Genomic DNA, 13255 nt, shown 5'->3' on the forward strand with positions numbered 1-13255 from the left:
AAAATTACTAACCAATTTGAAAGACAGCAGGGCTGTATACCAACAGCTGAGGTACAAACTTCTACTTTTAATCACAAGAGCTACATAAAGGCCTTCTTTTCTAATAAAAATTACATCTGCAACCGGAAACTGACAGCCAGGATTAGAAATGATGATGAGCAGCAGTAGCCGAGGTAATCATCACTCACATATCAACAGAAAATTTCAAACTGATAACATTCTCCTAAGTGCAGTGTGCAGATACTGTAAGGAGCCACTTGGCTGAAGTTAATTCGTTTTGATTGTTCTCAGATCAGCTTAGAGTTTGTTAACAAGAATATTCACACTATCTGGTGATTTTTCTTAGACTAACAACAGACTAACATTACTAATTAAATTATTCCAGCAATCATGGACATATTCGAAACAGTTGGAATAACAAGTAATATACCTTAAATGGATCCAACTTTGGCTGGGATTCACCTCAGCTCACATAACAAGTCTGCAGCATGGCACTTGTTTCTGAGTGAGCTTCCTAATCTCTTGGTATTAGTAGGGAAACATAAGCATTTTTAGAGTCCAATTTATTGGATTTAGCTCAAATGTCTACCTTAGGATGAGATTAATTATGTTGCAGAAATCTGGAAATCCCTATTTTCCACATTTAGATTGTGGATCTATCCCATTTCAGAGAAGCATGATGATGTGAATCCAATCTACATCTTCAGTAAAGGATCAATAACATCCATACACACATGGAATACTTCGTTACATGGCACTAAAGAATATTTGAACAGCAGTACCTGGCATATTGTAGAAAGAGCAGCCAAAAAAAAGGTCCCCTTCCACTACAAAACGTTGAGTATCAGATTAATATAACTGAAATGAGAAAAAAAAAAAAAATTGAGCGGTAGCTCAGTTTTACATGGTAAAACAGATATAACTATACATAACTGCAAAACATGTCGTGCAATGTAACTATACATGGACCATCAGGAGTAATCACATGCCTCCGTATTAATGTGAAGTTGCAACTTAGCAGATTGCTCAGTAAGAAATAGTCTTCTAGCAGACCATGATGGCAATGCAGAAAAAAACAGGAGCATGTCAAAATTCAGACTGTACTATTATCAGGATGTGGTGCTTTACAAGTTCTAACAGCTGCTGTATTAATATTCCTACCTTGCATTTAGTCTCTGCTGCTTAGGCTCTAGGATATATTTCTTCCTATTCAGCTGACCAGCTATCTCACATCTTGCAGCATTCGGTAACATCAGGCATTTGAGTTTCAGTTACTTTTTCCTCTGTTACGCCTGTGCTCCATCAGGATGTTGGAAAGTAAGCTGAGATGCAGTGTTCTGCTTCTATTGCATCTTTGTACTGACCATCCCACTTGTGTACATGCAACTGTTTCTTTTCCACAAAATTTAAGAGGATGGGGGAAGGAGCATTCAGTTTTTGTCTCAGTTAATACCATATCACAGCCTTTTTGCACCTCACAGTATGATCCCAAAGGGAACAAAGGACTGGGGTATGTCCTGTTGTTTTCAGCAGTACATCATTCTAGTACATTGGCAGTTCCAGTTAGCTCTATGATGATTCTATAGCATTTGTGCTTATCAATATAAAATGACCAGAAATTACTATTTTTCAAGGCAACACTTCTACCCTCCTTCACATCTACCTCCTTTCTGTGCACTGACTGTAGCAGATCCAAAATCTGTTGATTCTCTTGCAGAAAATCTCCTATACTAACTTGGTTAGTCTGCTTCTTACTCTCTGTGTGAACATGCAAAGATTGGAAGCTAAAGAAGGGCTGATGAGAGTTTCAACAGACCTGGAGGTGAAAAGACTGATGATTCATCTTTGCCCAGTACTCCATTTAACAGACAAGCCTCTTAAGAGTGGCACAAAGAAGATGCTTCCAAGTGAAGTTTCAGCTGAAAGTAACAAAAGGAAAAGTGGAACTGACTAAATGATGTAGGAGATACCTCAACAGAGAGATGGCCGTGTTAAGGACAAAGTACAAATTAAGGATACGCTGTTCGGGTTTTTTTTGGAATGCATGAGAAGTAATATAAATGGCTTTATTGCTGGTGACAATGTTGCTGATAATGCGAAAACAATTATATTTTCTGTATTCAGAGATAAAATGTACTTGCATCACATGAGAATGTTGAAATTACTTTCTAGTCCCTTTTCAAGCCAAAAGAAAGCTAAGCAAACACTGACCAGCTATAAATATTTTGAAATCAACAGATCTGAGCCTTTTACAGTAAGAAAATGTAAAAGAAAACCCCGAGTAACGCTGTTGCTAGTAGTTTCAACAAACCTTTACGTTCTCAGAAAAGTCTGGAAGACAAACTAAGTAATTTTATTTCCATACAAAATGGATAGTGATTGCATTATTTGTAGTCAGATCGTAGACGATTCCAACATAAAAATTATTGTAAAAGTTGCAAAATAATTAACAGTAAATTGAATGGAAACTGAAAATAAGAAGTAATCAATGTGGTTTTTTTGGAAAATAAACCTGACTTTTATTCCTGGATATTCTTTTACTCCCCAGAGTTGAAGTTCTGCCATGCAGACCAAAGACAGAAGCATCAAAATCTTTCAAGACGAACTGACCACTCCTGACAAATAAGCTTTGACAGGAAAGCATTATCAGAGAGTTGTGGTCAGTAATGTTACAAAGGGCGAAACGCTATTAAAAGCTTTTCCTGTTGGTTTGGAATTAAATCTTAACTCAAGGCTGACCAGGTTTGCAGAAGACAACATCTTGCAAGATGATAAACTGTGATAACATCATCAGTCACACAGACAAATCTGCATTACTGTGGTGGAACGGCACCACAGCATAATTCAACAAAGACAAATACCATCATATCTAGAGACACAGATCACATCCCAGGAATGAGAAGTTAGCGAACACGAGCACTCAGTATACGAAGTCAGGAAGATTTTACCTCTATTTACCTTCACTATAATGACCTTCCATATCCCATCCCATTGCCCATATTTTAAGGAGGAGTCTGGAAAATAGAAGAAGGTGGAAAAAAGAAGCACAGAATTTGAATAACACATGCTTTAGCGAGAGTTCACGCTCTCAATTTGTTTGACTCATCCAAAAGGAAGCGGGGAAGTGATTTGATTACCATGTCTAAGTGCCTCCAAGAGGGGGAACTGCAGGATATTAAGGAGCTGTTTAACCCAGGAGAGAGAAACATAAAAAGAATCAATGGCTGGAAGCCACTGTCAGAGAAATTCAAATGAGAAGTGAGCCACATTCATGACCCTGCGAGGGATGAAACCTTGCAACAAACTGGCAAAGGAAAGCAGTTTGACTCTTCATGCCTTGAAACCAAGACTGGGTGTTTTTCTGAAAGGTGTGATTTAGCTGAACACAAGTTATGTTTCAGTCAAACAGATTACTGGGTTCAGTGCAGAGGTAACGGTAAAATTTAATGGCTTGTGATACGAGAGATCAGACTCAATGAATTAATACACACCCCCAGGCTATGCTCTACTAATCGATGTATCAGTGGTTTATGCTGCCATCCACCACTACAGCATCTGAGCATTTTCATATTAAATCAATAGTGATAGCGAAATCCCTGGTTGGACTTCAGGACGCTTATGGAACTTTAAGAAACAAAATTAAACAAGTATTTTTGAGGTTTTCTAGAGGAGGTCAGAAGTTCTGTACTTCCCCTTCTCATTACAGGCTGCATGTTGCTGCATTTCCTTTGTGCTTACATAAATTTTCAAAGTAGCGTTCTCAGTGTTTGTCAGAAACGGTCCTGCCAAATGCTTCTACATAGAAGATGTAGTTATGTTTGTGTCCTCAAATGCTCACAAACGTGCAGTGAAAAAACTTCAAATGATGTTTAGAATAACAGAGTCTTGATTTGCTGACACTAATAAAAAAGAAGTTTGGAAGAAGTTTTACACACTATCTATATAGATCAATGATCTCAAAAGCCTTTACATTGCAATGGGCTATTTGTAGCTGTTGCATTTTAGCCACAAGAGTGTGCATGCTCTATTCTGCTCTGTAATCTCTCTAAAATTTTTTTTTTGGGATTTCTGGAATCAGAAGTCCATTTTCTTTCTCTGTATATGCACAGGAAAGACAACTGCTGTTCTCCTCTGCAGTGGAATTGCCAGGTCACAGTCTGGTTGAGCTCCAGGCGAGAAGGCGTGGATAAACCAGGGAGCTCAGCTGCAAGCAATGCACCTGAGTGACTGGAAGGAGTGGACCCAGGGTTCATCCCTCCTCAGCCTCATTTAAGGGTTAGCAGCCAAGGGAGCTGTACCTCTCTCTCTGGATAGAGATTGCTCTCCTCTTGAACCCTCACTGGAAGAGGTGAGCTATTGTTTCTTCTTTGTCATTTTCTATTGCTCCATAGCACTTGTATCTCAGTAAAAGGCACTGCTATCACCTTCTTTAGCCCCATGCCCTCAGAGGCTATCCAGAACACACAAGAATAGGACAGAATCCATCAGCCCACTGCACACTGGCTCCACAGCACTTCTCTTTCGTTCAGGCAGTGCTCCAAAGCCCCACAGAGCCCATCCACCTCAGGCAAGCAGAACAGCTCAGATCAACTCACTTTAATTGTATTGGCACCACTGGTCACGCTTTCATCCTGAAACATGTCTCCAGTAAAGAGTCCCTATCCATAGAGAAAAATGAAGACAAAACAAATTTGGAAGTAGCTGATGCAACATTACAGGGAAAACTAAGCTTATCCTCATAGATACAGCCAGGAAATATACAACACTGTTCAAAAGCTGCACTGAGTCACTAACACCACCTCATGCCCAGTTCCCAAGATCCAGAAAGAAAATTATGAGAACACAGGCTGACACTAAGTCACTAAACAGGCAGTGGGGGCAGGAGGCAGGCCAAGAGCAGCAAACAGGAAAGCTGATTGCTTGTGACAGGCAATAAACCCTGCAAAACGTCAAATCTCCTTACTAGAGTAATAAACCAGAGGACAAATACAGAGCGTAGCACCCTGACACTAGGTAACAAAAATAGGTTTTATTTCTTAAGTTTACATTTGTGATCCTGGCTCACCTTGAACAACATTAACTGTGGCGTAAAAATTAAAAACAGTAAAATAAAACATAAGGGAACACTTGTAAATGACCAAATATGAGTGCAAGGAACTACTCAGAAACTGCACTGCCTCATGCATAAGTTTTACAGTGTCCAACAGGAACGTGGAGCATCCCCTAAGCATCAGCTGCTCAGTGAGATACAGTAGGTTAGCATTAACAGGTTAAGACATCAGCTTTAAATTTTCTAGTTTCAAATCAGGAGTTAAAACTGATTATATTGCTTTCATTTACTTGGAAGCCTGAAAAAACATGACCTAAATACTCATTAACTCAACCACAAAGGTTTGCATTTCAGGATAACTTCTACATCTATTTTTACATTTAAAGCAATTCAAATGAACATTAGAAATTGATTTAATGTGAACTGCTCTAGTAAAATATGTCCACACATGACTGCAGAACATTAAGATTCATAAGATATGGACATTAAAAAGAATTGAACCTGTTGTACCCAGATTATAATTCTGTGATATTAAAAGACCTAAAATAAAAATGAGGAGAAAGTGACCTTCCATCATATGAAAGGAATAGAAAATGCATTAAGCCATTCTAATAAATTGCCCATTTCAGATGTTTTAACATTTTTATTAATACAAAGTAGTTTTTTAGAAATTACTGTTTGATGACAGAAGAGGTGAGGGAGATGCAGGCACGTTGTGTTTGTATTCCATGACCTCACAAAAGCCTACAACACAAAACGATCACAAGTGAAATGACAAACAAATCAATAAATAATCTGTGGAAAATAGCACAGAGGGAAGAAGGGGGAATTTGAGATTATTGGCACAGCAGGCAGCCATGAGTCACGGAGACTTCAACACTTTGGGAAAAAATGTGCCTGTATCTTACAAGTCTGGCACTCTTAAAACAGCACCTGGAAAAATAAAATGATATCCAGAGAGATTAGAGACAAAAGGAAACTTACGTGTGAAAATGAGTTATGACACAACATCTAAGCTTTTCTGTGCACGGGAAGAAGTGCTCAAGTTGATAGTGACAGAAAGTCCAAACATCTTTCCAAGATGCCTGCTAAATATATCTGTATCTTCCCTTTCCTTCGTATTTGTACTATGCTACAGAAGAATGTACTTCATACTACTAAAGAAAAAGCCACACCCTCGCGTTACAGTTCTCAGCACCTTGTTTTAATACAGAAAACAACCGGACCCATTACAAGTTCTGTCCTTTCAGAAAGCAGTGAAGTGGGCAGGAAAACCCACTATGATCATCACATCAGATATCACAGCAGAGGAAGTGAACATACTATTTTTTGAAAATAAATTATCCATTTAGAATAAATAATTGGAGACAAGTGGCCCATAAATAATTTACAATATTCAAGAGTATACCACCTGTGTCAAAAATATTTTATGTAGTTAGACAAATATTGTTAAAACTGCTTGACAGTTGGAAATCTTTTAATTTGAAGCAGAAAGTAGACAATGAAAAAGAATTTAAGACAACTATGGAATGGAGGTTTTAGATATGTCCATATGTTTGGAGATCCCCTTATAAGCCTAATGTTTTCCTACATGTAAGATAGAAAATGGAAGATTGATTTTATCCCTTGGTTTCATGCCATGACAAATTCCATGACAAATACCACCACACCTGTAAATGGCAGTGTATAACCAGTCTTAGTTCTACCCTGTTTTCATTGCAAACAAAGGAGCCCAATCACATACAGGTATTTCACTACACTATCTTTGCCTCACATACTCTGTTTCTAAACAATCCAAGTAGATCCTTCCTTTCTACTTGCAGCTATTTCTCCTTCTATGCTATCTAGGTAGGAAGTTTCATTTGGGTGGAGGAAAAGAAAGAAGACTGATTTCTCAGTCATCTGTTATGGAAATACCACAGACAGAAGTGTGGCAAGTTTGTGTGGTTGGAGCATATTTAGTACAGACATAATTTTGTTATAAGTTTTAAAATGCTGATGCTTCTGTTTTCCAAACAGCACTTTGGTAGAAGTTTATATATTGAACAAATTTGGGCCCAAGTCACCAAAAGGTAATTTCATATTGCTTAAAAATCCATTTAAAATAAGAAAATGGAAAAACATAAATTTTCCTGTACATCTCTTTTCTTAATCTTCCTAAATCTAAAGCAAAACCTTAACAACAACAATTTACAAGGGCTGGGTATTGAAGTCACCTTCCATCTGAGTTTTGGCAAAACTGCAAGCAACTCGAAAGATTTTTGTAAGGCTCATCAGCCTCATTAGTAGGCACAGGTACAAGGCTCCATCTATAAGGACATCTTAGTGCCATCTATACTATCACGTGTCTTTCACAGTACCTACAAAAAAAAAGACAGTTTCATACAAATGAGAACAAACCTTCAAATAAAATTATTCTCCCATGAGTCTGTGATCTCTTTAAAAAGAAATAACAGTACCCTAATGAAAAGAGAAATCAAGTATGACCAAATTATCTCAATTTAACCCAAACATGCATGCTTACATTTTTTCTACAAAAGTATTAATTGTAAATACTTTCTCTAGTAAAACAGGAAGAACAGCATTTCTGAAGTTCTATAATTTGACTGGCCCTATTTTACTGTTTACTTACTATATCTGCAGAAAAAAACAGTGTTTCTAAAACTAGGCAGCTATAAAGACTTACAGGCTGGATACAGGTTTCTACATTTAAGGTGTATATAACCTTACGAAGCAAGTACTGAAATGCTTCAGAATATAACTGGTTTCTGCCATAGTAATTAATTTTCCAGTCCCCTCAACTGCCTCTAAAGGTTTTACAATGCAGGTCATCTTCTGAAACTTAAGAAATAGTTGTGATAGAATTGAAATAAAATTGAAAAATAGCAAGTACTCTGGAGAGTTACTTAATGTAAGCTACTCAGCACTTCTGGTCTTTTTTGATGTTTTCTAGAGTGCTCACTTGTTATTTGGAAACAGAGTTGAGGGTGAGAGGCTTGAAAATTTATATTCTAAACATTTAAAGAGGACTATGGCATAACACAGTATATTCTGGTGTTTATAATATGCTAGATGAATGCTTCTTGAAATAAGCAAATAAGAATTTTTATTCTACAATTAGTTTCATTATTAGCCTTTTGATTCTAATCCAACAAACTGAAATGTAATTGGAAGGGTTGCTGATAATGCTCACGTTATGTTTATTTTCCAAAATGGTTCACTGGGTTTCAAATAGTGCCCTTGCATGCATACACCATATTCCACACAGTAATTTTCTCAAGACAAGCAGAAAAGAAACAAGCCAAGTGAAAGAATTTGTAAATATAGACGGTATAAGTAAAAAAAAAAAAAACCACCCTGATGACAAATTGATATAAAATTTGTATTTATGTAAAAAAAATAATGTATTGCATACTGTTATATCAGTCAGTAACAGTATTCACCTTCACAGAGATTTCTAGATTCTCAGTCTTCAAAAGGTTACACATAACAAGGGAAACAAACAAATTACACGTGAGGCAGACTTTCTATTTGGCACTCCACAGATTTACACCCTGAGCCAGCAGGGAGACAGGTGCAGAACACAAACTCTGCTTACAATCGAGTGCGCTTCTGTACTGCTGAAGCTTATGTGGATCTGCGATTCCAAACCAGTCTGCCTTTGTCAAAGAAAGAGCCACAAACATTAAGCTTCTAAAATGGAGTCAGAATGAAGGCGCAAGTCAGCAAGTAGATCCTCCAAGGTTCATCACACAGGAGCTTTTCTGGAATCTGAGAAACTCACTTCATAAAGGCTTCATCTCAGGTTATGAGTTCAATTCAAGTACACTTACAAATACATTTAATACCATGCATGTTTAAATAGTATTTTACCATAACATCAGAAGTCAATCATCTTTTCCTATGCTTTCCTCTTTTAACATTTGCCTTACATAAACATTTTTTTTTTTTCCATCAAGATACCTACAGAAAGCTTAATCCTTAACTGTTGTAAATCACTAACACCCTATTCAATATTCATATAATCACGCAGTCAAGGGTCTGGCCCAAAACTATTTTAAATCCATGTTATTTGAAAAAAAAAAAAAACCCAAAACAAAACATGGTAATAGGATATATTCTCTAAAGAAAACATCTAATATACAGTCTGATGAAACATCAGAACTTTTACCACAGCCCTTCAATTTTAGGTACTAAATACTCCATAATGATCATCATGTAATGATTCTTATTAAGAAAACACAGAGCCAGCTATCCACCATCCACCTTTTTTTTTCCTACTTCCAAAACATCCTATAAAGCTGCAAAACATTTTTTTTTTAAAAGTATTCTATGAAAAATATCTTCATATTGTTGCAAAAATACAGAACCTCTCAATTCAACTATATCATCTAGACAAGAGGGCTCAACAATATTGAAACAAATTCTCAATATCTACAGACAGAAAACTAGTATCTCATACTAGCTATTCGTTTATAAGAAAACTGTATTCATAGTGTGCAGTTTACATCAAAGATAAACACAGCAAGATTGTCAAAACAGTAACCCAACATGTATAAGAGATGAATATATAAAGGCACATACAGATTGTCAATGACTGTATTGTATTTCTTTGAAAACAGAGTATTTTCTGCACTTGTAAACAACTTTGTGATCACACCTTTAAAGTGAGGTTAGTGCTGCTGACTCAGTTATTGCTACATTCACAGTTTAAATGAATTTTAGACAATGAGGTACACTTCCAAATAGAGCCATTTTCATTTCTCCCTTGTTTGTTTCATCATCAGAGATAATTGAATTATGTAGACTAAACCCACTGACCATAGAAATCAATAGCATCTAAATCATCAGATCCAACAGTAGCAGTGATTAACCTTCAAAAGAGAAAAAGGTCACCCTTGCAGGAAAAAGGAGTTCCTGTTCTTCATTATGTGAATATTTTCTTCATTTTTATGTACGCTAGTAAACTTTTATCTGGGCACATTAAGAGCCAATTCAAGCCGTACTGTTGCACTTTCTGACCAGTACATTAACTCAGTCTCTTGATTTAAGAGCTTGCAGTTTTAATCAACTTCCCTTTGATCTTCTGATAGACAAGTCTTTTATGCTTTTTTTCAGCTGCTTTATGAACACTTCGTACACTCTCCCACAGTACGTATGCACTGTTTTCTGCAGTTCCAGTTCTAGGGGCTGCAACAGTGAACGAACCAGATCATCTCCAAATGAATACTGTAAAGAGCATAAGAAAAGATTTAATGTCAGTAATACAAGATTGACATACATTATTACTCAGAGTTACTAAAGAATTTTATAGAAATGGCTTTGAGCATCATATTTGGTTTTATACACTAGTGAATGGTTTCAAGAAAATAATCACTGAAATACACAATATACTCAAACACTTTCAACAGTATGCCAAACAGGTGAATTTTTGCTTGTTTTTAAATAAGCTGATGAATATACCCCAAAGAAGCATGTGGGAAACTTAAAGTTACATTTTTTAATGAAAAAATTACCAATTTTAAATGGTTTCTGGTTATTTCTTTCTTGACCAGTAACTTTCCTGAATGAAATACAACTTTTAAGGAATCCAACTCTTTTCCATCTGTACAATAAAATAACAGCATGAGGAGTAAGTAGGACTACTGAAAGCAGAAAGCTTCATTAAACTGAATGATGGTCAAGCACATACTGTGCTTAACATGGACATGAAATAAAGAAGTCATTAACGCTACACTGCAATATTGTTATAAACAAATGAAAAACTAAACAGTATTTCAAAGTAACCTAATTTTGTTCACCTTATTACCACTGGATCAGCAGTGTTTCATACACTTTGTCTGACATACACATAAAGCAAATGGGAACGTAAATAAAAACAAGTAATTTTTTCTTCTGTTTTTGACAACACTCATAGGAAACAAAGAAATTGTACCTTTATGGAAACACATTCACTTTCCCTGCAATGTATTCTCAGACCCCCAAAAGTACTTTTTCTCATTTTTATATCCATATGACAACACGTAATAAAGCACCATTAAAATATACTATTGATTTTTGAAGGTTATATGCATACAATAGCCTGCTACATTAAAATGTGCATCAGTGCTACATTTTACAGCACTTCAGTGAGTGTACCAATGCAGTGATAAATAGTTTATGAGATGACTTATTTGCAGAATGAAAAGAAGTCACTGTACTTAGCATTTAAGTGAACAGTAACATATTTATACCTTGAATCTCTAACAAAGTTCAAAACGCTGCATAAAAAGTATTGTCTATCCTCCAAATCTAGCTACCATCAAATGTTAAAACGTTGCAGTGAGTATGTGCAAACTTTGGGAGGAAAAACATTTTTTCTTCTTCATTTTAAAACCTCCAGGAAAGTCAAACTTCAGTGGTCTCCATATGTCTATAACGTTTACAAGATGTACTTACTAAGGGGATGGGAACAGTCTTTCAAATAAACACGATGCAGGTACAGGCAGTGTTTTAGAATCATAACCTAAATTCAGTCTGTACAACGTTAAAAGTGATGTTAGTCACAAAATGAATACATTGGAAATCCATACAAACAGTAAACCCAAAATCAGTGAAATGTCTAAAACTTACTTCAAAGGGAAAGAAATTACATTGTTGCAATAAAGGCAAATTTTGCACAACTAAATGCTGAACACACTTACATTTTTTATTGCTTCATACACGGCCCTAAAAGTTGGTTGTTTATCATCATGGTAAACACCCCTGTTTCCATGAAGAATAAATATACCTTCTTCTTCAGCTTCCTTACAATTGCTTCCATAAATGCAGTGGTCAGGCCGATAATTCCATTGGCAAGGAAAGATATACAGACTTTCTGTGCAGAAAAAAAATTTGATTAAGTATCAAAATTGTTACTGGGGACGCATTCATATTTCTCATTTTACATTAATAGTGCTTCATGAATTTCTCTACAGTTGTTCTAAAACCTAACAACAAATCAAACTATAGGACATCTCAATTTTGCTTATCAATGAAAAGACTGTTTCTTAGATAAGGAAAAGCAAACAACCATTAAAAAGTCTACTGAATTCTTCCACTGAAAGGTTTTCTATATCATTTTTCTGGATTTCTGATCATACAAAACATCAGCTTTCTCACATTAGACTTAAAATCAATGTGGATTTACCTGGATTGTGAAAAAACATTATGTTCAACAGATCCTGATCACCCCACGTTATGTTCAACTTGTACTTCTTCAGCAGAGGCATAAGAATTTCTCCCCAGCGTAACTGGACTGTTGTCATATCATTCTATGAGACAGAACAAGGCTAAAGAGTCATTCATTCAGGTTAGCTATGCTTACAAAGAAGGAAATGCCCTATAGAATCACAGCATTTGCTTCTCAAAGCCACAAATCTCAAATGGTTTGCATGTGTTTATGTATTTATTCCTATTGAAGAAATGACTGCATAGAGGGAAAACACAGCTAAACCACTTCCAATATACTTTATTTCTTATTATCTTATGATAAGCAAAATTATATGCATCTCCTACTCCTGCCTTGATGAGTTCTCAAGATTTCCTTTTAAAACGTCTTCTAAGAAATATCAAATTATTTTTTGTCTTATAGGTTTCTGTACAGCAGTAAATTCAATACAAAACCAGATTTCAATTGATGTGTGCCAAGTACATTGGCACTGCTGAAACTTCCACACCTCAAGCAATTTCTTGTTCTTCACCAAAAAACTGCTAGCATACATACATTTTATAGTTAACTTCAAAAATTTCAAAATGGATCAATATAAAATTAATTACTGAATATTCCCAAACACACACAGGCAGAAGGATATGCATAAAAAGTAATGCATAAAAAACATAGATATTCTTCAAAAGTTTTCCAAAGAATTTTCCTAGAGTTGAATCTTCTTTTTTTATTTTTTTTTTATTATTATTATTTTTTTTTATTTCCACAGCAAAAGCACAACTTTTCCCTAGCAAAATGCAGCATGACTAAACCAATAGCTGTTACTTACTTCCCAAACTGTTGGTTAATTATAGTTCAGAAGGTAAACTTCTAAGGCTTGGGTGAGGAGATGATGTTTAGAGTAAGCTGGCCTGTGCTGAACTTCACATTACCAAAAAGAGGTTACTACATGCAGCATAAAAGTCATATATATTCTAAAGCTATTTTCTTATCTTTATACCACATTTAAGCTCAAACAG

The 13255-nt window shown here is 35.8% G+C and overlaps 1 protein-coding gene across 1 annotated transcript in view; it reads right to left on the reverse strand.

The window, feature by feature from the left end:
- Positions 1-6232: 6232 nt before the first annotated feature.
- Positions 6233-13255, reverse strand: part of GXYLT1 (glucoside xylosyltransferase 1) — a 34234-nt gene continuing 27211 nt past the window's right edge. Inside the window, exons 6-8 of the mRNA XM_042872778.1 lie at positions 12219-12342; positions 11734-11906; positions 6233-10279 (exon numbers count right to left, since the gene is read on the reverse strand). Of these exons, the coding sequence (XP_042728712.1) occupies positions 10118-10279; positions 11734-11906; positions 12219-12342 (459 nt within the window). The 3' untranslated portion in view covers positions 6233-10117. The remainder of the gene's footprint in view (positions 10280-11733; positions 11907-12218; positions 12343-13255) is intronic.

The sequence above is a fragment of the Lagopus leucura genome, unplaced genomic scaffold (assembly GCF_019238085.1).
Source record: "Lagopus leucura isolate 7727_CA_CO unplaced genomic scaffold, USGS_WTPT01 Super-Scaffold_100008, whole genome shotgun sequence".
NCBI classification, from domain to species: Eukaryota; Metazoa; Chordata; class Aves; order Galliformes; family Phasianidae; genus Lagopus; species Lagopus leucura.